The 22,930-nt window shown below is 39.9% G+C and overlaps 1 protein-coding gene across 3 annotated transcripts in view; it reads left to right on the forward strand.

Annotated features, from left to right (window-relative positions):
* Positions 1-13,452: 13,452 nt before the first annotated feature.
* The window catches only part of COPS4 (COP9 signalosome subunit 4), a 36,631-nt gene continuing 27,153 nt past the window's right edge, over positions 13,453-22,930 (forward strand). The window contains exons 1-3 of one of the 3 annotated variants that reach the window (XM_082463651.1): positions 13,524-13,637; positions 20,680-20,790; positions 22,097-22,176. In XM_082463651.1, coding sequence (XP_082319777.1) covers positions 20,777-20,790; positions 22,097-22,176 — 94 coding nt within the window. In that variant the 5' untranslated portion in view covers positions 13,524-13,637; positions 20,680-20,776. Of the gene's footprint in view, positions 13,638-20,679; positions 20,791-22,096; positions 22,177-22,930 lie in introns of all 3 variants that reach the window. The other 2 variants (XM_082463652.1, XM_082463650.1) reach the window with 2 other exon arrangements.

Here is a 22,930-nt window from a genome sequence, read left to right on the forward strand (position 1 = left end):
TAATCTCCCACTCAGGCTTGCTCCCCAGCAGGTACCCTTCCCAGAATGTGTATATATTTAATTTAACATTATTTACACACATTCTTTTGATCCTATCTTTCGTGATAGGAATGTTTTTGACCTTGATTGTGGTATTGGTTACATAAGGGTATATACATTAAAAAAATTAATTAAAAAAAAAAACTATTCCACCCTGAAAAAAAAATAAGGGTATATACAATGGCCTAAACTCATTGGGTACACTTAAAATGGATGTGTTTTATTGTATGTAAATTATACGCCATTAAAGTTTTAGTTTTAGTTTTAGTTTTTGTTTTTTTGGCTGCATTGGGTCTTTGTTGCTGCGCACAGGCTTTCTCTAGTTGCGGCGAGCGGGGACTACTCTTCGTTGTGGTGCATGGCCTTCTCATTGTGGTGGCTTCTCGTTGCAGAGCACGGGCTCTAGCCGCGTGGGCTTCAGTAGTTGTGGCACACGGGCTCAGTAGTTGTGGCTCGCAGGCTCTAGAGCGCAGGCTCAGTAGTTGTGGCTCAAGGGCTTAGTTGCTCTGCGGCATGCAGGATCTTCCCGGATCAGGGATTGAACCCGTGTCCCCTGTATTGGCAGGTAGATTCCTAACCACTGAGCCAACAAGGAGGTCCCTAAAGTTGGTTTTAAAAGAAAAAAAAAAATGACAATTCTTAAAATTTGTGCATGTGCCATCTAAAATCCAAAATATCCTCAATTTCAAAACACATTGGTACCCAAGGGTTTGGAATAAGGAAATGTAGATCAGTATCACTTTGAACACACTCCAAGTTTTTTCACTTATGGTACAGGATGTGATTAATAATGTCAAACCACCTAAAAAAATAAAATCAACCACTAAAATCATCTGTTGGTGTCAGGCAGCGTTCATTTACTTTTCCTCTGGCTTTATGATTTCTTGGCCTCCTTAATAGTCGTTTCTGTCTTTCTAATTAAAGGGATAGAAATAGGGGCTCCTCTGTAACGTTCTGATGTACTTGTCCTGCTGGGGGTATAACCATCCCTGTGGTTAGGAGCGGGGTTTTCCATTGGAGGAAGTAGATATTGCCAGTATCAGTCATCCTAGGAGGCACATCTTGAGACAGGATATGGGAACTTGCAAGAAGGGCTCACACGGAGAGAGGGAAGTGCTTTGTTTCTCTCAGCCTTGCTTATTTGGACTTAGACACGAAGAGTTTAATGTTTGAAGGAATGTGGCCACCTTTCCACCTAGTCGGGGAAAGAAAAGTCTGCCTCCAGAGGGACTAAAAACTAGGTAGAGTTTTTTCGTTGATGTTCTGTTTTTTGTTTTAATTATAAAACATCTTAAAATTCTTCATGGCTCATAACCACAAGCATTTATTTTTCTCATGAATTGTATGAATTGATCTAGGCTGGGCTCAGGTAGGCCAGGTTGGAACCCAGGCTTTTGGTTGGGTTCCCATCTGTTCCATGTATCTTAATTCTGGGCCCAAGCTGATAGGGCATTAGCTACCTAGGGCATGCTCTTCTGGTGGATCACAAGAACACAACAAAAAATGAGTGGAAACATGATATCCTTCTTAAGACTACCCCTCCCCCTCAACCAACTGGCACACTGTCACTTCTGCTTATGTTTCATTGGCCAAAACAAGTCTTACTGCCAAGGCCAACATCAGTGAGATGGAGGATATGTATTCCTTTGTACTCTAGTGAGAGGTACTGCAAAGGTACACGGCACAGGGTGTAGATGTATTACAAATTCTAGTACAAAGAGGGAATAAAGAATTGGGAGTATTGATCCAAACCAGCACAAGAGGTAAATGTGAAGACACCTTGCACATCGGCCTAAACAGGTGTAGCATGGGAGGAGATCAGAACGCTTTAATACTTTACAATCTCCATGAAAACACCCCTTTTAAAAACAAATACAAATGACTCTTCAGTCTTTTGTAAATTGCTATGCCTATACAGCATTAACCTCCTTATTCCAGTTAAACTGCTATTCTTTGTTTTTCCAATGTAAAAATTCTAGAGCTGGCCCTGGCCTGGGACCTGTGAACTCACAAAGCTACCCACAAAGCTATCTGCCACATAGTTGTAACTTACTAGCTACAGTTACTAGGCTGCTTTCAGCTGCAAGTAAAAGTAGCTTGTATATTTCATAACTGTCTGCACAGCTCATAAAATAAATAGTATAGAAATAGGCTTTCCCAGGATAATTCAGCAGAGAAAAGATATTATCAAAGATCCTGGCTCATTCCTCCTTTCCACACCACCAGTCTCAGAGTGTTGTCTTAGTTCATAGGCTTGCCTTCCAGTGGCTGTCACTTAGTACCATACATAGACATAATACACACCACACACAAATATCAGCCACAGAGGAAGGGTATTTCTTCCCATGCACCACTTTTTATCTGCAAGGTTAAACTGGTCCCCCAGAAGACTTCCCATCATGATGCACTGGTCAGACCTGGACCATATATGTCTCCTTAAACCATTCACTAGCAAAAGGAAATGGAATTACCATAAATGGCCTAGAGTAGGGGTCAGCAGATTAAGACTCACAGGCTGAATGCAGCCCATGGCCTGTTTTTGTTAGGCCTACAAGCTAAGAATGTTTTTGTGTCTTTTACACTTTTAAATGCAAAAAGAAGGAGAAGGAGAAGAAGAAGGAGAAGAAGAAGCAAAGAGACCATATGTGGCCCACGATATCTAAAATACTATTTGGCTCTTAACAGAAAATGTTTGCAGACTCCTGCCTAGATCAACCATGATCTACCTTGGGGAATGAAGAAAGGCCTACCTTCCCTGAGCACCATACCAGTGTTAGGTCCACCATATCACATACGTGTAATTTCCTTCTGCTCTCCCCAAGCCTTGAGTAAGATCTTATTAACCATTACTGAATAGTTCCATTATTCACCACTCCTGAGGTAAATTAAAGGAAAAGTCAGTGTCCACATGGGTGTCAGAATGTTATGGGGGAGCAGTGGCTTTTCATTTCTCTTTTATGGGAATGATAGTGTTTAGTGAATTACCCCCAAAGGGAAGGTACACTTCAAGGGAAAACCATTAAAATGTAAAGTCCAGACACCGTATGCTGCCAACACATCACTCCATTGTCTTCTGAATCACATAATTTGTGACTATAAGTCTGTTTTAATTCTTCTGCATGTAATGTGCCCCCCCCAGATACCTTTAAGATTCTTCTCTTTATTTTTGGCTTTCAGCAGTTTGAATATTGTGTGTCTAGGAGTGTGTGTGTGTGTGTGTGTGTGTGTGTGTGTGTACGTTTCATCCTTTGGGGAGTTCTCTGAGATTCTCTGGCTGTACGGTTTGATATGTTTGATATCTTTCATAGTTTTGGGGAAATTCTCAGCTGTTATCTCTTCAAATTTTTCTTCTGCCTTATCCTTTCTCTCTTCTGCTTCTTGGATTCCAGTTATACATACGTTGGATCGCTTTGTTCCACAGCCCTTGGATGCTCTACCCACCCCACACTCTTCCACCTACACATTCTTTTTACTCTTTGATTCTTAATTTGGGTTCTTTCTATTGACCTGTCTTCAAGTTCCCTGATTCTTTCCTTGGGCTGTGTTGAGTCTATTCATGAGCTCATTAAAGGCATTCTTCATCTTTGTTGACATGTCTTTTTATTTCTAGCATTTCCTTTTTATATTCTCTTTTACTTTCCACCTTTCTGTTTTAACTCTTCATCTGTTCATTCATGTTACCTACATTTTATATTAGAGACTTTAACATATTGATCATAATTATTTTAAACTCCCTGTCAGTTTCAACATCTCTAGATTGCTTTGCCTCTTGAAAGTGGTGTGTGTTTGTGTGAGTGTGTGTGTGTGTGTGTGTGTTTCTCATAATTACTGATTGGATGCTGGACCTTGTGTGCAGACAGAGATGGAGATAAATATTATTTATGCTTGAAAATGGGCATGCATCTTTTTCTGCTAGGCTGTTAGTGTAAGAGGTTTAGTTATTCTAGTCAGGAGCTGAGCTGGGCTTGTGTTTTATTGTTGCTATGGTTACCTTCAGTGCATCATCGTTTTCAAATTCCTCTAAAGTTATTTTGTGCTTAGAGTTGGGGCTGGTTTGCTAAAGTTTTTTCTCAGTGCTGCTGTTCCACTTTCAGCTTTAGGCTTTCTATGCTCTTGCCACTCAGAGGGGGTCACTCTAAGCTCATGCCTTTCTCCCAGCAGTAACCTGCTTGTTACTTGGTGCTTACTAGAATGGTTGTAGTGATGGGGAAGGAAGACAGTGTCTCTGTGGTCCTGTTCCAACTTCATTCTTAGGCAGGCTCTGTGTCCCTGGGTCTGGGTAATCCAGACCCTCCCAGAGCATTATGACCTCTAAGAGTAGACAGTTTCCAGTCTCTTCCCCAGGATTAGAGGTTTGGGTTTCTCTTTTTTTTTCTTTTCATTTTTCCTATTCTTCCAGCTGCAATGGGTCTTTACCGGTCCCTTGGGGAACAGCAGGGCTTGCTGCCTTCTCCTATCAATTTAAGCCTTTTATTCCTTGGGGGAGAAGGGTCTGGGTTTCTTCCTGCCTTTCCTGCAATGGCAGCCACTCCTCTCCTCTAGGCTAGAAGGACCCAGGAGTCTTTTCCTTACCTACCACCCTGCCCCCAATCTTTGTCCTGGCTTCCCAGTGGTGGTCTCTGGAGAAGAGCCTGTGAATAGATGTGAACTCCTTTTATGACTGTGGCTTCCACGGTGTTCTACAAGCATGCCAGCCCACACTCAGTCTTTAGCAGTTTATTTAAACATTTAGCAGAATTCTTCCTTCCTGTTTGTATGGCTGCCCCATCTTCCTTCCCATGCCCTGCCATAGATGACACAGTGCCTGCATCTCATCTGTGTTTAGAAGCACCTGTCTTTCCTTAGATTTCAAGTTAGTGGGTTGCCCTATGACCTCAGATCTTTGATTGGCTTAATAAAAAATTATGATTTTATAGATTACCTAGACTATTGTTGTGTGGAGGGAGCAATGCTTTTTTGCAGCTCCCTCCAGCTAGGCAGAAGCTGGAAGTCCTCCAGGTGTTATTTTATTAAGAGAGTCAGAGGGTCTCTATTGTTGGACCACAGTGCTTATCACAGGTTTTACCCAGGATAGTCCTTCTACTTACTCTCTTAACCCACCCCTTCCTATTTGTCTTACTAGCTCTCAGAACTCTTGCTTTATGACTCGAGTTTAATATCTGCTTCTGGTTGTTGCCACAGTTGGTGGCAGATTTGGATCATCTTCTCCACCTTACTCACATTAGTTCCTACTCAGCCTTTGGATTTATATACTCCTTGATTTTAGTGCCACCCCCAGAGAAGGGAGATTTAGATGGAAACACCAGCACATTCAATGATGCTGGGATTTTCTAGGTCTCCTATTTATCCAGCTATGTTCTTTACTCAATTTAACAAGTATTTTTTGAGTGATTACTTAATACAAAGAACATAGTTCTGGGTACTGGGTGGTTTATAAAAATCAGCCAAGCTAGCACATCTCTTTCACTCACTTTCAACTATATGACCCCACTTGAAACATGAACACAAGGGAACAAGCAGACAGACATGGTGGGCACTAGATGGCACAAAGGAAGCCTCAGGTTACAGGGAGTCTAGAGATAGCAAGGTAAGAGGATCACAACACACTAGATAGTGAAGAGAGTGTAGCCTGTGAAGATCCATGGACCTCCAAGTGGAAGGATAAGACATGCCCTGGCACTATTATTAAGAGGATCTGTTGGTCATCTTGATACCAGAGGAGATTTGGGGAAGCATAACAGTTGGTTTGAGCATCTCTTCCTCTGGAAGAGCACTAGCCTTTGAAACTACTAGAGAAGACAGAAGACACCTTAATCGTAAATAAATATAAAAAATACATAAATAAAAGCATTCAAGAAGACTAAATTCAAAATATACACACAAGACTATGGAACAAAAAGCATGATTTTGTTCCCTTTTTAAATTAAGGTTTTACACTCAGTGAAATGCACAGATCTTAAATGTATAGTTTGATAAACTTTGATAAATCCATACACCCCATGTAACCCACACGCCTACCAACATATGGCACATTTCCGTCACCTCCACTTCCTGCTACTTCCCAGTAAATTCCTACCTTTCTCCATTTCCTCCTCCTCAAGCACTTTCTGATTTTCTATCATCATGGATTAGTTTTTTCTAATTCATAACTTCATGAGATGGAACCTTATTACATGTTTTTTTTTTTTAATTTTATTTATTTATTTATTTATTTTTAGCTGTGTTGGGTCTTCGTTTCTGTGCGAGGGCTTTCTCTAGTTGTGGCAAGCAGGAGCCACTCTTCATCGTGGTGCGCGGGCCCCTCACTGTCGCGGCCTCTCTTATTGTGGAGCACAAGCTCCAGACGCGCAGGCTCAGTAGTTGTGGCACATGGGCTTAGTTGCTCCGTGGCATGTGGGATCTTCCCGGACCAGGGCTCGAACCCATGTCCCCTGCATTAGCAGGCAGATTCTCAACCACTGCGCCACCAGGGAAGCCCCACATGTATTTTTTTTAACGTCTGGTTTCTTTCACTCAACATATTGTTTTTGAGATTCATTCATGTTGTTGCACGTATCTGTAGTTTTTCTTTTTGATGCTGAGTAGTGTTCTATTGAATGAATATATCACACTTTGTTTACCCACTTTCCTGGCAACTTTTTTTGTTTTCACTTGGGGCTATTATAAATAAAGCAGCTATAACATTTTTACACAAGTAGACATATGAAAATCATGATCTTAAAAATACAACATTGAAGATATATTGAAGGAGAACTGAATCTTGCTAAGTGGCCTGAAAAGTGGAAAAGATATCTCAAAACAGAGCGAAAATATAAAGAGAGAAATTATGATGAAAAAGGCAAGTCACTTTGAAGATAAACCCAAGAGACCTGATATACGACTAGTTGGAGTTCCAGAAGGAAACAAAGGAAACGATAAAAGAAAGATAATATTAAACAAGTAATACTAGAAAATTTCCTTGACCTGAAGATAGACTTGCATTTGCAGATAAAAGGGGTCACTGAATTTCAGGTAAGATCAATGAAAAAAGACACACCTAGGCACATTTGAGGGAAATTCCTGTAAAGAAAAGTTCTTAAAAACTTCCAGGTGGAAAGAACAAGTTTCCTATGAAAAGAATAGGAAAAACAAGAAGAACAATGAGGAGGACAGGGAGGTGGGGGAGGGGAAGAAGAGGGAGAGGAGGGGCAGGGGAGAAAAAGGAGGAAGAAAGTTGGAAATAGACAGGAAGACCAACCAAATGACAACAAGTAAAAGCTATTTATTCAGAACTTTCTATAGCAAGGGAGTTGGTCACCATCACTTGTGTTTGACAGCGAGTCAGAGGCAGGCAGAGAAAGCTTTATAGTGGAAAAAAAGGAATTTAAATGTTCCCTGATTGGAGGCTGTGGACCTGAGGAGGTTGTCAGCAGCCTAGCTTGAAGTGGGGTATTCCATGTGAATGGTTAAGGGGGCATATTTGTCCTTCTCTGGTTAGTCATAAATTAGAAGTGGGGGCAAAAACTCGGGAATCTGGTAGTTATTGATCAAGTAGTGGCTGTTTTGGGCTGATGGCTACAGGAGTTGTTGTTTGGATCCTAGAAGGGTTGCTGCAGATAGTGAGTTGATTTTTTGGACCGGTTGCTACAGATTGTGGGTCAGAGTTTTATTTTCATATATGGTCTTGCCATTGCCTGTTTGCATATTTAGTCTCTCCAAGAGAAGAAAGAAAGAGAGAGAAAGGGAAAAACAGTGAGAGAGAGAATGGAGGAGGGAAGGAGGGAGGGAGAAAGGAAGGAAAAAAGAGGAAGGGGAAGAGAGAGAGGGAGAGAGAGAAATCACTGGCATTGAACTTATCAGAAATCCTGGAAGCTAGAAAACTGTGGAATAACATTTGCAGGTCACTGAGGGAAAAGGACAGCAGCTCAGCCAAAATTCCATTTAACTGTCAGGATGATAGAAAGATATTTGTGAATGTGCACAGATTCACAGGTTTGTTACCATGCACAGCATCTGAGTGACCACTTAAGAGTAAATATGAACAGGAAATTCCCTGGCGGTCCAATGGTTAGGACTCCGTGCTTTCACTGCCGGGTAGAGTGAGTGGGTTCAATCCCTGGTCAGGGAACTAAGATCCCACAAGCCGCACAGGTGCGGCCAAAAAAAAAAAAAAGAAAAGAAAAAAGAGTAAATACTACCAAACAATAAAACAATCAGAACAGAGACCTCATATCAAGACAGGGAAGATGAAGAGAAAGGAAATTTGTGGTGAGTAATTCACCTTGAATTTATTATATAGTAATATAAGTGAATAATGGCAATGTGGGAATTATAACACAAGTGGTAAATTAAGGATTCCTAAAATAGAAGAGACATACTGCAAAGGAAAACAAAAAACTTGGTGAAATGGAATGAAAGTACCAACTTTTCTCAGTGAAACCTAGGAATTAAGTGGAAGTAGAAGGGGCAGAAGTAAATACTATAGGTTCTGAAAGTCTCCACTAGGAGTGAAGGGTATAGAAGAGAAAATATTCTAAAAGTCTCATTTATTGAGGTATAATAAAGAGGTAATGGGGGACTAAAGTGTCTAGAAGGAAGGAAATGGCTGAAAACTTGTTCTCATATATTATTAAAGAAAAAGTGTTTGACAGTGAATGTCAGAAAAGGGAAGGTAATCACTAAATAGAAAAGAAGATGATATAGGACATGACAGGATACCGTAATAAAATCAGAAATACCCAGAATGAGCGGTGGAACTCAGGAAAGAATTAGAAGTAAAAATATCATTTTCAAAATGAAAACTAGACTAGAAGGACACCAGGAGTAAATAAAAAGGAAAAATAATGCCTTAAGAGAAATAGAGAATGAAAAGGAGAAAATTTTAAAAAATAAAAATTATGTGAAAAAAGGAATAAAAAGATTTTGAGGAAGGGTGACTAATACTAAAGATAGGTAGATCTTCTGTTTTAACACATAGATAATAGTAGTTTCTGAAGAAAGAAACCAAAGGAATAGAATAGGTACAAGAGATTATAATGAAAGACAATGTTGTTGAAAAAAATTAAAACTACATATTAAAAGAGCACACTGTGTACCTGAGAAAATTGACCCAGAATGACCAATACCAACACATAGTCTAGTAAAATTACTCAGTGTTAGAGGAAAATAAATTTGGGGCCTCTAGGCAAAAAGAGTAGGTCATTTATAAGAAAAGAAAATTAGACTCTCATGAGATATTTTTCAGCAATGCTTTATGCCCCAAGAAAATAGAGTACCACATTTAAGATTCTCAAGAAGAGTGAGCCAAGGCTGATTATATCTAACAAAACTGACTTTCAAACATAAAAGGCAGAAGATGTTACCGAGAATATGCCTTCTATGAGCCCTTCCTGAGAAACCTGTTAAAGAACTAGCTTCAGACAACCAAAAGGACTAGAGAGATATCAATATAAGAGCTGACAGTGAGCATTAAATATGTATTATTTATAGAACTAAGACTAAATAAGGATTAAAAGGAAGAATACCATTTGTACTGGCTATATTTGCTCATAATATAGATACAGTACAATTATGAAAAATGAAAGGAAATGGGAGAGGATTAGCAGGAGAAGATTGAACTCTTCTCAGCAATCATATTGAGGGTGTTAGTTTTAGTATTGTTTTTCTGAGACTGTTGTGTGTATAATGTGGGATGAATGAAATGAATAATTATGGAATTTTCTGATTCTGTAATCCTCTATGTACTTGTGAACCAGGACTTTGGATGCGGAATTAAGGAGATACAGATGTAATACAGAAGCGGTTAAGTAAAATCACCTAAATTGGAATTGGAAGTATCACTATGAACTCATCAGTTATTTTATCTTTAATTATGTGTGTGTATGTGTGTATATATATGTAGGATATATATATATATATCCTAGATCCATCCTATGAAAAGGTTCCCAATGACCAACGCAGTAGCAGTAAGCATCCCTAGCACTCAGATTGTTATCTGTAACTATCATTCCTAAAAGGAACTAAAGGAACAAGGGCTTCTTGGAGAAATGGCTGATTCAGGGACTAGGCTGGGAAACACACAAGATGACTATAGAACAATTTTGATAACAGCACTAACAACATATGGAACAAATTCAGAGTAGCGATTAGTGCTCAGAAAACAGCACTACATACACTCACCTATACTTTTTTTCCTATTACTTCTATAGCAAGGCATATTTGAGCTGGGCACATGGGATGCAGAGTGGAAGATGTGCTAGGAAAAGACGCTAGGATGGCTCCCTTTGCATATTTGTAGGGAAATTGTGAGGGGGTAGAGATCACCTAGTTGATTATGTGAAAATGGGAGATCCCTGGCCAGAGAAATGGCCTTATTAAATAAGCATTTAATGAGAAGAGCTCATATACCAGTGGTGACATCTGCTAGAGCATTGCTACTCAAACTTTAATGTGCAAGAATTACTAGAGGTATTTTGTTAACATGACAATTTTGACTCAGTATGTTGGGGCTAGGACCCAAGTTTTTACCTAGTAAAAAAGAACTAGCATCCGTGCACTTCCCTTAACTTGGATGTGCCTAGCTAGTTTCCTGCTAAGCAACTGAAGAGAGGGAGAGAATAAGCTTCCAGTGCCATCCAGGTTTGTTTTTCTCAATGCCATGAGCAAAACCTAAAAATATATAGTATTCTCTTAGAAGTTGGGCAGGGGTAATAAAGAGTTTGGAAGGGGGAGGCCTTGTCATGTCAAAAAAATTTAGTAAAATTGCTGCCTACAATAACTAGAAAGGCAGACAACCTCCCTCCCTAGCTTGTAGCTCTAGTGGAGGTATCTGGAAAGAGTCAATTTGTGTGTGTGGCTGCTTCTTTTTGTCTTTTAGCAAGGTATTACAAGTAAAGTTTGAAGTCAGAGTAAAAAGAGAACAGAATGTCCAGAAATTCTGGAGCTTCACTAAGTTGAAAAACCAACTGCTTGTGTAAACCTAAATAACAGAAGAGGGATTTCCCTGGTGGTGCAGTGGTTAAGAATCCACCTGCCAATGCAGGGGACACAGGTTCGAGCTCTGGTCTGGGAAGATCCCACATGCCGCAGATCAACTAAGCCTGTGCGCCACAACTACTGAGCCTGCGCACCACAACTACTGAAGCCCATGCGCCTAGAGCCTGTGCTCCGCAACAAGAGAAGCCACCGCAATGAGAAGCCCGTGCACAGCAACGAAGAGTAGCCCCCGCTTGCTGCAACTAGAGAAAGCCCATGTGCAGCAACAAAGACCCAACGCAGCCAAAAATAAATAAATAAACAAATAAATAAATTTAAATAACAGAAGAGAAGACTTGGCTTAGAGATTTCTCAGAGCCCATTATGACTTCTTGGCAAATGCAAATAAATAAAAAAACATCAGAAAAGAAAGATAAACTGAAGCAAAAATCAAACTAATAAAGTCCTCTTTTCACCTAAGCTTATTGTTTCAGGTGATTTCAAGGATGCCATGATTAAGATGTTAAGAATGGGCTGCATGTGGAAGTCAGGAAATAGGGCAGATTTAATGACTACTTCTAGAAAAAACTTTGGGTGTGGTTATTGGCCCCTGAAACTGTCTGTAAGCGAACAGAATTTACTGAATATTCAATGAAATTTTGTTAAAAAAAACCAAAACACTGACAAACCTGGCCTACAAATGCCCTCAATTGTTCAAGCTCTAAAACATTTCCCTAAAGAGGGACTACTCTCCAACATCCAGTTAACTTGTATTCAGAGGGCAAAGCTCAGGCTCACAGAATACAACGAACAATGCAATGATCCTCTCAAAATGCCCTACTAGGGTCTAACCAGGGTAGTGGGTGTTCATAATTCCTGCCCAGGATTCTACCATTGCTGTGGACAAGTAACTGCTGTGTTTCCCACTCTTACTTTTTCTGGGTTGCAACTGTGGTTATCCTGTTCCTCCTGTTATTGCTCCACTATTGTTTTGTATTACATGTTTGTGCATGTGGCAGATAATTTGTTTTATAGTGTATATGTGTCAGTGCCATGAAAAGTTTCATCCCAACCTGATGGAGAGGGTTGTGCATCATCAGGCATCCTGGATTTTAAGCTGCTGGAGAAACTGAATTGGGAAATTGAACACTCTTCTTTAGAGATGAGTGTTGTATTACAAGAAGGATACACACAGATATTATGGTCAGAGGGACAGATGGCAGTAAAGACTGCCGACTGTCCCTCCAAAACCATCCTTTCCTTTTTCCCGGGAAAAAGGAAACTAAGTTTCCAGTCTCACTGTTGCCAGGCATGGTGATTTGACTAAGTTCTTAACAATGGAGTGAGATCTGAATTGATGTGGGTAATCACCACATTCCTTTCTCAAAGGATTTCCTTGCTCTGGTCTTCTTTTCTTTCGCCTTCCCAAAAGAGGGAACATGCTTCTTTTCACATATAAAGTGGCAAAAATTCAAAAGTTTAACATCCTCTGTAGGCAAGGCTATAGAAATTTGCACTCTTATGTATTGCTGCTTGTAAGGCAAAATGGTCCCATTCCTATAAAGTGCAATTTGGTAATATCTTTCAAAATTGTAAGTACATCTACCCTTTGACTCTCTTCTTGGAATGTATTCTACCTGTACACATATAAAATGATGTACATACAAGGTTATTCACTGCAGCATTGGTTGATTGATTAAAAACAACTTAAGTGTCTAGCTATACGGATTAAATGAACCATGGCATCCCCTCATTATATGTAATACTCTCCAGCTCTAAAAAAGAGGAAGCTCTCTGGACTTACATGGTAAAATCTTCAAGAAGAGAAAAAAAATCAAGAGCAGAATGTGCTATCTTTTGCGAAAGCTAGAAAGGACAGAAAAAAATTTCAGACAAATTCTATAAGGATACATAAGTAATGAATATAATTACATATCAAGGTAAGGTGATCATATAATTTGTCATCCAAATGGAACAGTTGGTAGAGTGAAAGGGCATGTTATTAATAATTACTCCAGGAGAACAGAAGGAAAATGGCACTGTCCTGGACAAACTGGGAGGTATGATCAACCTATATAAAGGGGACAGAGTGGGAAGGGGAATGGGAAACTTTTTTATTGCACCTTACAAAAAGTACCGGTCCGTGGTGAATTGTAACCAAAAACAACTCGTTCTTTACCACGGGTAGTTAAGGGCTGCCTTAAAGAACAAGGAACGGTAAACCACAGACGTGAGACACGGAACTTGATGAAAATCCGGTAGTTTTGCGTATCGGGCACTTATTGGGGTTGCACAAGAGACACAGCCTCTTGGAGTTCATCCGCCAATCCGAAGTGGGAGCGTGCGCGCCTGAGCCTGGGAGGCCCGGGCCGGCCTCGGACTTGAGGAGTGGAGCTTCGCGTCACTCAACCCTGGGGGCGGGCCTAACGCAGGCTCCCACTCTTGGCGGTCTGGCCCACACAGGCGCTACTCTGTGGCATCTCGGGTTCCCTCTAGCCGCACTCTGGAGGACTACACTCGTTTTCTTTTGGCCGTGAGAGGCCCCGCAGCCTTCGCTGAGCTGGGAGAAAGATGGCGGCAGCCGTGCGACAGGATTTGGCCCAGCTCATGAATTCGAGCGGCTCTCATAAAGATCTGGCGGGCAAGTGAGTATTTCCCAGGGGCCTGGGAGGTGGAGAGTAAAGCCAGAGACTTGTTCTCCTTGGATTGACGGCGGCTTTCGGATGTGAGGCTAGGAGCGGGCCTGATGACCAAGGGGGCGGGCCTGAGGTCGGTTGTGTAGGCAAATGTTGGGAGCAGCAGAAAACTGGAAGGGACCTTGTGTAAGGAGCCCTCAGGACCGTAGATCTGGGGTGACTGTCAACGTTTGCAGTCCCTGATGGCATCCTTTCCGGTATCTTAAGATTCTAGAAGCGCGGTCTGTGGGACGACTGCTTCCATGGCCTTCTAACCCTTCCCTGGTGCCCCTTCCCATCGCTGGCCTGCCTCTCACACTGAATCCTGGCCTCTCTTTGCCCCTGCTCCCTCCTTTTTTCTTTTTGATTGAAGGGAAATTTATATTCTGGGACCTTGGTGTAGAGTTTTCCGGGGAGATGGCTTCTTGAGGCTGAGGGGGCTGAGGAGGTATGGCCGCTATCATGTCATTCAGAGCCACTTGAACCATCTTCTGTGGGTTGTGTTTTGGGTACTGTCTCTCCGCCACCAACTCTGAAGAAGGGCACATAGGCAGAATGTCACCATAACATGGGTCGGGATGTCTAGAGTAGTGATGTTTGCAGGGATCTGGATTGTTTAGGAATTTGGTCGGAATTTATGTGAAGGGCTTAGGTGCACTCCAACTTAAAATTTGTGATATGTGCCTGCCCTGCAAGCAGTGTTAGTTACAGACAGACAGATAGATGTCAATTTTCTCTTTGTAGATTTCACAGCACTGTTTTTTTTTTTGTAATGAACATGCATTCTGTTTAAAGTGTGCTTCTCAAGTTGATCCAATTTACATCCCTACGGCTGAGATGACTTTGATCCATTCAATAGGATACGACTGCTCTAACCTGGCCACTGAAACCTTGACTTTGTTTTATGTAGGCTGTAATGTTTTTTGTCTGGTGGTAAATGTAATCTACTTTATCAGTGGGAAATTTAGCTGTGTATCTTGGGCTTAACTACTTTGTGGGGCAATTTCCCTCTCAGGAAAATGGGATGATTATATATATTCTGTCTGAGGACAAAATGAGTATGTGTGTGTATATGCACTTATATCACACTTACATCACTTAGAACAGTACCTGACACTTAGAAACAGCCATAGGATTGTCGTTGTTACTATTATTATTATTAAGCAGTTAGTAAATACGTATCGACGTAATAATCCATGGGTTGGAAATAAGTTGAATATGTCTCATAGCTCAATCCGTTTTGCATGTAATTTTAATAGATTTGGATGAAAGTAAAACTAGCTTATATATTTTTTTCCATGCCTGCTCTCCTTTTTGTTTTGGTGAAAAAAAATAAGTGCGTTAGTTCTCAGAAGAGATAAAGTTTTCATGTATTTGCAGGATTCTGAAACTTAAGCTACTCATTTACTTCCTCCGCTCTGAATTGCAGATAAACAATAGTATCCACCTTATTGAGTGCTTTAGTTATTTACTGCTCTGTAAACAAATCAAAAACTTAGTGGTATAAAACAACTATAATTTCTCAAGATGCTTTGGTTCTACTGAGCTGTTTTGCTGGTCTTGTCTGGGCCCACTCATACAAGTGCGGTCAACTGGCAGCTCAGCTGGGGTTGGTGGGGCTAAAATGGACTTGCATACACATCTGGCTGTTGGCTGGGTCTCTCTCCACACTGCCTCTCATTCAGTAGTTTAGCTGAGGATTCCTTACAGGGCCTTGGGAGTGTTCCAAGAGTGTGAGAGTGGAAGCTGCAAGGTCTCTTAAAGCTACCCTTGGAAGTCTCACAACATCAGTTCTCAAATACTGGTCAAAGTAAGTCACATGACCAGGCCAGATTCAAGGGGAGGGGAAATGGAATCTACCTCTTTATGGGAAGAGTGGCCAAGTTACCCTGGATGCCATTACTGTAACAATCTAGTACAGAGGATTATTATGAAGATTAAATAAAATAATGTGCTTGATAACTGATAGCCAGTGCTTCCTGAGGAAAGTCTTGGCCTTGCCTGTGGGTACATATCTGGTCCTATCTGGGCAAGAACGTGTCATATTTATTTTCATAACAAAACAGTTCTGCCAGCTACATGCTTTATGAGAGAAATACTTTTGAAATATATCAGTGGTTTTAGGCTTTATGTTAGGAGCTGAGTAACAAAGGATTCCATATTAAGAAGTAATGGAGTAAATTCCTTTTTAAAATATTGATACTGTGTGTTACCAGCAATTTGCAGAATATAACAGTAGTTATTCAATAAATATTGGTTGACTCAATGAATAGCTGGAAAGGTGCAGAGCATATATTTAAAACCAGGTTTGTCTACTCTAAAAAGCTCTTTTCTTTTTTTTAATTTTTTAAATTTATTTATGGCTGTGTTGGGTCCTCGTTTCTGTGCGAGGGCTTTCTCTAGTTGCGGCAAGCGGGGGCCACTCTTCATCGCGGTGCGCGGGCCTCTCACTATCGCGGCCTCTCTTGTTGCGGAGCACAGGCTCCAGATGCGCAGGCTCAGCAATTGCGGCTCACGGGCCCAGCCGCTCCGCGGCATGTGGAATCTTCCCCGTCCAGGGCTCGAACCCGTGTCCCCTGCATTGGCAGGCGGACTCTCAACCACTGCACCACCAGAGAAGCCCCTAAAAAGCTCATTTTTAACCCACCAGACTACACTGCTTTCCTTGTCAAAACTTCAGTTAGAAATGCTTTCCCATAACTATGAAATAACACAACAGTCTGAAATTGATGTAAGAAATTGTCACATGAGAAGCATTTTTGCAAATTATATAGACTGCTTTTGTACATATTATGCATTGTGTTTGTTATCTCATGTAAAGTTTTAGAAGAAGCGAAAAGCCTTGAGAGAGGGAGCATTTGTTGTGATAGCTTATCTTATTCACTTGGCTAAAACCTGTGTGGTTCTTCAAAATTCAGTTCAGATGTTATTTCTTCCAAAAAACCTTCTCTGAACAACCATCAACACATGGAGGACCTGGTTAGTTGCTCTTCCCATGCCCAGTGGCATCCTATGTTTACCTCTATGATAGCACTTAATTGTTTTGTCTTTTTACTTCTTGCTTTGCCAGCTAGAATGTTATCTCTTTGAGGGCAGGTTTGAGGTCATGGATTACATGTCTTTGTTGAGTCAATCCTATATAAATATGCCTTTTTTTTTTTTTTTCCTTCCCAGTTTTGTGGTATGGAGGGTATTCAGAAGAAAATATCAGGCCTTTGAAATCTAAATGCTTCATTTTACAAAAAGCTGTCAATCTGGAGAAAGGAGAGAAAGGGAGACCTTTTAGCTGCCCTAGACTATTAAAAAAGCTGTTTTGCAGAAAAGAAAATAGACTTTTCTACCTCACAGAGGTAGACTTTGGATCACAGCTTTCTAGTAATACAGTGGAATAGAACTGTCAAAAAATAGAGATACACACACACACACACACACACACACACAAAACAGAGGTCAGACCTCAAAGGCCCCTTCTAACACAGATTCTCTGGTTCTCTGTTATTCCTACACACAAGTTTCAGCGGCTCCCATCTGAAGAGTGGAGTTCCCTAAAATCTAGTGTTTACCATATGCCAAGCACAACTTTACTTACATTTTAAAATCTTAAACAGTAGGTGATAGTATTTACATTACATGTGAGAAAACAGAGGTGAAACCCTTTGCTCTGGGGTCACATAGCTAGTGACAAAGCCAGAATACAGTCTGTCTGCTTGGCTCAGAGCCCTTAACTCTAAACACCTACCTTTTGGTTTTATATTACTTTCAGCAAACTGGACTGCATTTCAGACTAACTTTTTTTGCCTAGAATTTCTGTCTTCTCCTACTCTTTCCCATTTCCAAATATTTAGACTGCTTAAAGATCAACCTCATTGGTGGATGAACCTGGAGTCTGTCATACAGAATGAAGCAAGTCAGAAAGAGAAAAACAAATACCATATGCTAACGCATATATATGGAATCTAAAAAAAAAAAATGGTTCTCATGAACCTAGTGGCAGGACAGAAATAAAGACACAGGTGTAGAGAATGGACTTGAGGACACGGGGAGGGGGAAGGGTAAGCTGGGATGAAGGGAGAGAGTGGCATGGACATATATACACTACCAAATGTAAAATAGATAGCTAGTGGGAAGCAGCTGCATAGCACAGGGATATCAGCTCGGTGCTTTGTGACCACCTAGAGGGGTGGGATAGGGAGGGTGGGAGGGAGATGCAAGAGGGAGGGGATATGGGGATATATGTATATGTAGAGCTGATTCACTTTGTTATGCAACAGAAACTAACACAACATTGTAAAGCAATTGTACTCCAATAAAGATGTTTAAAAAAAAAAAGATCAACCAAATTAGGAAATTATTTCTGTCTTCTAAAAAATTATATTAGCACTTAGCTGTAAGATTTTGTCTTTAATATTCTGCAACTTCATTATGATGTGTCTGTGGATTTGATTTTACTTATCTATGTCAATTAGCTTTTGCTGTGAAATAAACCACCCCGGAATTTCACGGCTTAAAACAACAATCATTTATTTAGCTCATAGTTCTGTTGTTCGGTACTTTGGGCTGGGCCCAGCTGGTTGATTCTTCCCTATTCCACGTGGTCTTGGTTCCACAGGGGCTCCAGGTGCACCTGTAGTCAGCTCCATGGAGGCAGTCAGGTCAGGTAGGCAGCTCTGCTTCTTTGTTGGCTGGGGCCGTGGTAGGTGAGTGGGCTGCATATCTCATCCTCCAATAGGTTGGCCTGGACTCATTCATGTGGCAAAGCCGCATTCCAACAGTAAAGACAAATTCTTTTAAAGTCCAGGCTTGGAATGGGCACTTTACTTCTATTTCTATTGCCTTCTATTGGTCAAAACAAGCCCAGATGAAAGGGTAGGGAGGTAAACTCTACCTCTTGATGTGAAGAGTTACGAAGTCACATTGCAAAGGGGCATAGATACAGAGAGTAAAAGAATTGTGGGCAATTTTTGTAAATGCTCTACCGCAGGGATCCCCAGCCCCCGGGCGGTGGACCGCTAATGGTCCCGAGGCCTGTTAGGAACCGGACCGCAGAGGAGAGCAGGAGGTGAGCGTCGGGCAAAGCTTCATCTGCCGCCCCCATGGCGCCCCGTTGCTCGCGTTACCACCTAAACCACCGCCACTCCCCAGCACACCCCCTTCCATGGAAAAATTGTCTCCCACGAAACCCATCCCTGGTGCCAAAAAGGTTGGGGACCGCTGCTCTACCGCATTATCCTGGTTAAGCTTCATTGTGTTTCTTGAATCAATGGATTGGATCATTCATTGTCCTGAGAGGTTTTTCAGCTCTCTCTCTCTTTAAATGTTGCCTCTGTCCCATTCTATTTTCTCCTCTAGGATCCGGGTGAAACCCTTGTTAGGCCTTGTTACTGTGCCCTCTGTGCCCCTTACTCTGTCTTCTGCACTTTCCATTTCAAGGCTTTATTCTGGATAAGTTCTCCTGCTTTCTAGTTTGTCAGTTCGTCAAATGTGTCTAGTCTGCTGTTAAGAACTACACCGAATTTCAAGTTTTGGTAATATTAGTTTTTAGTTCTATAGCTTTTGGTGATTCTTTTTTCAAATGACACTTTTTATGGTTCCTAGTTTCTTGCTGAAACTTTTTAAAAGCTTGTCTTTGTCTCTATAAACTTGATAAACTTAAGTGTATTTCGGTCTTTCTGGTAACTCCAGTATCTGGAGTCCCTATTTGTTGCTATTGTCTGTTGTTTTTGTTGATTCCAGCTAATATTGTCGTATGCATTGTAATGTTTGTTGTTGGGCAAATTATTTTTAAATGTATTTTTAGAAACAACCGGAGGTCTATGATGTTACCTTTCAGGGAGGATTTTCATTTCCTTCTGCCGGACACCTGACAGTGTTAGGAGTCTAGGACCAAGGCTTCCAAATTTATTGGTCTTCTTACTAGATGATCCTTGGAATAGAATTTGTAACTGTACTTCCAAAGTGCTAGTGTTTCCTCCATTGGCAGGTAAAAAACCTTAGATCCCTGTTCTAGTTTTATCAGTCAGCCGGAAATTGCAACTTGCCTTTCAGCGTTTCCAGCAGATGGCAGAACACCCCAGAGCCGAGCCCACTTCTTCTCCCCAGCAGAAGTGCCTCTCTGCCTCTCAGCTGTCTTTCCACAGTCAGCAAATGCTTTCAGGCAGAAGCTATGGTTCATGTCTTTGCGCTCTTAGTCTCTTCTGTTTACTCTTTCTTGTTAGGATTTTATGCTATTAAAAATTTTTTTTTCATTTCTTTCAACTTTTTATGTTGTTTTGGAGGCAGGATTGGTCCAATATCTATTTCACCATTACTGTAAATGAAAGATCTGTGAATACATACCTGTTACACTCATTTTGAGCATAGATAGTGACTGTGGTACATTTTCATGTGTATATGTTTTATTTACCTCCAGATTCCTTTCAAGTGCCAAGAAATCAGAAATTGACATACTGAACTTTAGTTCACATACATAATAGATGCTTGATAAACATTTGTTGATGATGATGAATGGATAGGACAGATGCGAGGTGCCTCAATTAATTAAGTTTCTTTTCCTCCATAATATTTTTTAATGAAAAAATATTTGGTACTTGTCATCTCCACATCAGTCACTTTTCCATCTTTTCCATTGATTTAGTTTTTTTTTTTTTGGTGTTCTCAATACAGATTAGTTGATTGATAAGTTATGAAAGTATATATTAAAACTTAAATTATTAGAAAATTTTTATAAGTGAGATATCATCATCTTTGAATACAATCTTATTAGTATAAAATAACTGGGATTTAAGAGTAAGAGGGTTTAGCCATAGTCTTCATTTAATTGATTATGAAAAACAAGCCAATCTAAAAAAGAAATAATAAACCATTGAATGCATTAACTAGAACCATGCCCAGGGCAATAAAGTAAATGTATAAATATAGATATGGAAAATATATGTGTATATGTGTGTGTATATATGTATATATGTAGAGAGAGAGAATGAGTTTTGTTTTTTTTTTTGGCCACGCTGCACAGTTTGTGGGATCTCAGTTCCCTGACCAGGGATTGAACCTGGGCCACGGCAGAGAAAGCACCGAATCCTAACCACTAGGCCACCAGGGAACTCCCGAGAATGAGATATTCAATGTAAATAAATTTTTAGATAACTGTATTTCATCCCTCAAATGTGGCAATTTTTAAAATGACAATTTTTTATTTTAAAGCTTGATAATATTTCCTTGCTTTCTTGGAATTGTTTGTCTCTTCTTTTGGAGTTAGCTACCTTTTCTGTCAGTATACCTGCTTTCTTACAAAGCCAGTTTGACTCACTGCTGTTTTGAGAAATCGTATAACCAAGGCTATGAGAATATTGTATGAGTTGAGAATCAGTAAGTGCTGAATTGTAGCTTGAGGGTGTGCCCTACAAATACAAGTCATAAGTTTGAATGAGTTTGGGCACTATCTGTATATTTTTATTTCTTGACTATATTCTGGATAATGTTCTGAATAATTGCAATTAGGTTTGTAAAATGCATTAACTAATGCTTTTAATAGATATTATGATTGAGGCAAGCAAAAGGGATAAAGAATAGTATAATACTAATGTACCAACCATAAAATGTTACTAATACTGCTGTATCTTTGAGTCCTTAGGATGTGCCAAGTACTCTTCTAGGCATTGTATATATAGCAGTAAACAAAACAAAAATCCCTGTCCTCATGGAGTTTACAGTTTAGGAAGGAACTTACCATTGCCTAATTAATGTTAGTGTTCTTGTTTTTAACATTTCCCCATCATTTGTAGAATGCTGATTTGAATTTTGTGTGATCATGAATATTAGGCAGAATAGTTATTGGAACTGAATGCAAATAAAGAACTAATAGGCACTGAAGGATGTTCTGTCAGGACATTTGCCTTGGTGGAATGTATTTTGTACACACTAAGACATTTAATCTCTAATATTTGGCTTCATTGCATAGTCAACATTATCCTATTGTTGGTAACCCTAGATTCATTAGGTCCATAAGGAAAAGGTTCTGGGCCACCTCAAGTAATGTTCTTGTGTGTACTTTAGTGAAGGAAATATAGCTTATCTTTTGAGGCACTTGAAAGAAAATTGACGTTTTAAATTCAAAACTAAAACTTGAAAGAAAAAGTGGCACCTTAGATCCATTAACTTAGATTTACTCTTTTTGTGATAGACATGAAAACTTTAAAAATGGTGATATACTGTAAAGAAAACTAGAAGAAGTAGCACTTTGAATTATACATTTAGTGTTTCTTGTGATGGACTGGAAACTTAAAAAAAAAAATCTGTAGTGTACTGTAAAGAAAACCACAAACTAGAGCACTATGAAAGAAACCAGGGTAAGTAGAAATGAACAAACATCAAAGTTAGCATTAGACTATATAGTGCCTTCTAAACACTTTTTCTTTTTGGTATTGTTTTAGGTATCGTCAGATCCTGGAAAAAGCCATTCAGTTATCTGGGGCAGAACAACTAGAAGCTTTGAAAGCTTTTGTGGAAGCAAGTAAGTGGAATGAAAATTCCGTGTTTGCCTTGTATTACTGAGTTAGGACTTAAAAGCTTGCTCAAGCCTTGTTTTATAACAAATTGTCAATATAATTTACATTGAGATTAAATTAAATATGCATTGAGCTTGATTGATTTTAGAATTTAAACTACTTACAACTTGATATTTGATTGTTTTTCAATTGTTTTTCAATGTGAAGCCATTGTTACATTTACAATTAAGGTTTTGTATAGTTATTGATAAAGCAACTGATGGAGAGACAATATAGCAAATGATAAAAAAGAATAGTCTGGATTCAAATCCTGGTCTGCTGTTTTATTAGCTATGTGATCTTGGGTAGGTTATATAACCTCTTTGTGCCTCCTTTTCCTTGTCTATAAAATGGGGATATGATACCTACCGTGTAGAATTGTTGGGAGATTAAATGAGTTAATATCCGTAACGGAGTGCTTAGAATAGTACCTGGCACGTGATAAGTACTAGATAAGTGTTAGCTGTTGTTAATGTTAAGAACATTTCTTTTGAATGGGAACTAGAAATTTCCATCCTTTAAGACACTCTTCCCCACTCCCTGATTTCAAACATATCCAGTTATCTGGAAAATTACTCAAAATTCAGGCTGGAATTTATCCTGAGTTCACAGTATTAATGATACTTGATAGTGCTTTACAGTTTACAGTCTGCTTTCATACACATTATCCATCACACAGTCTCCTTTTCATAACCTTGTGACTAACAATGCAGGTATAGA

The sequence above is a fragment of the Balaenoptera physalus genome, assembly GCF_965194825.1.
Source record: "Balaenoptera physalus genome assembly, chromosome: 5".
Taxonomy (NCBI): Eukaryota; Metazoa; Chordata; class Mammalia; order Artiodactyla; family Balaenopteridae; genus Balaenoptera; species Balaenoptera physalus.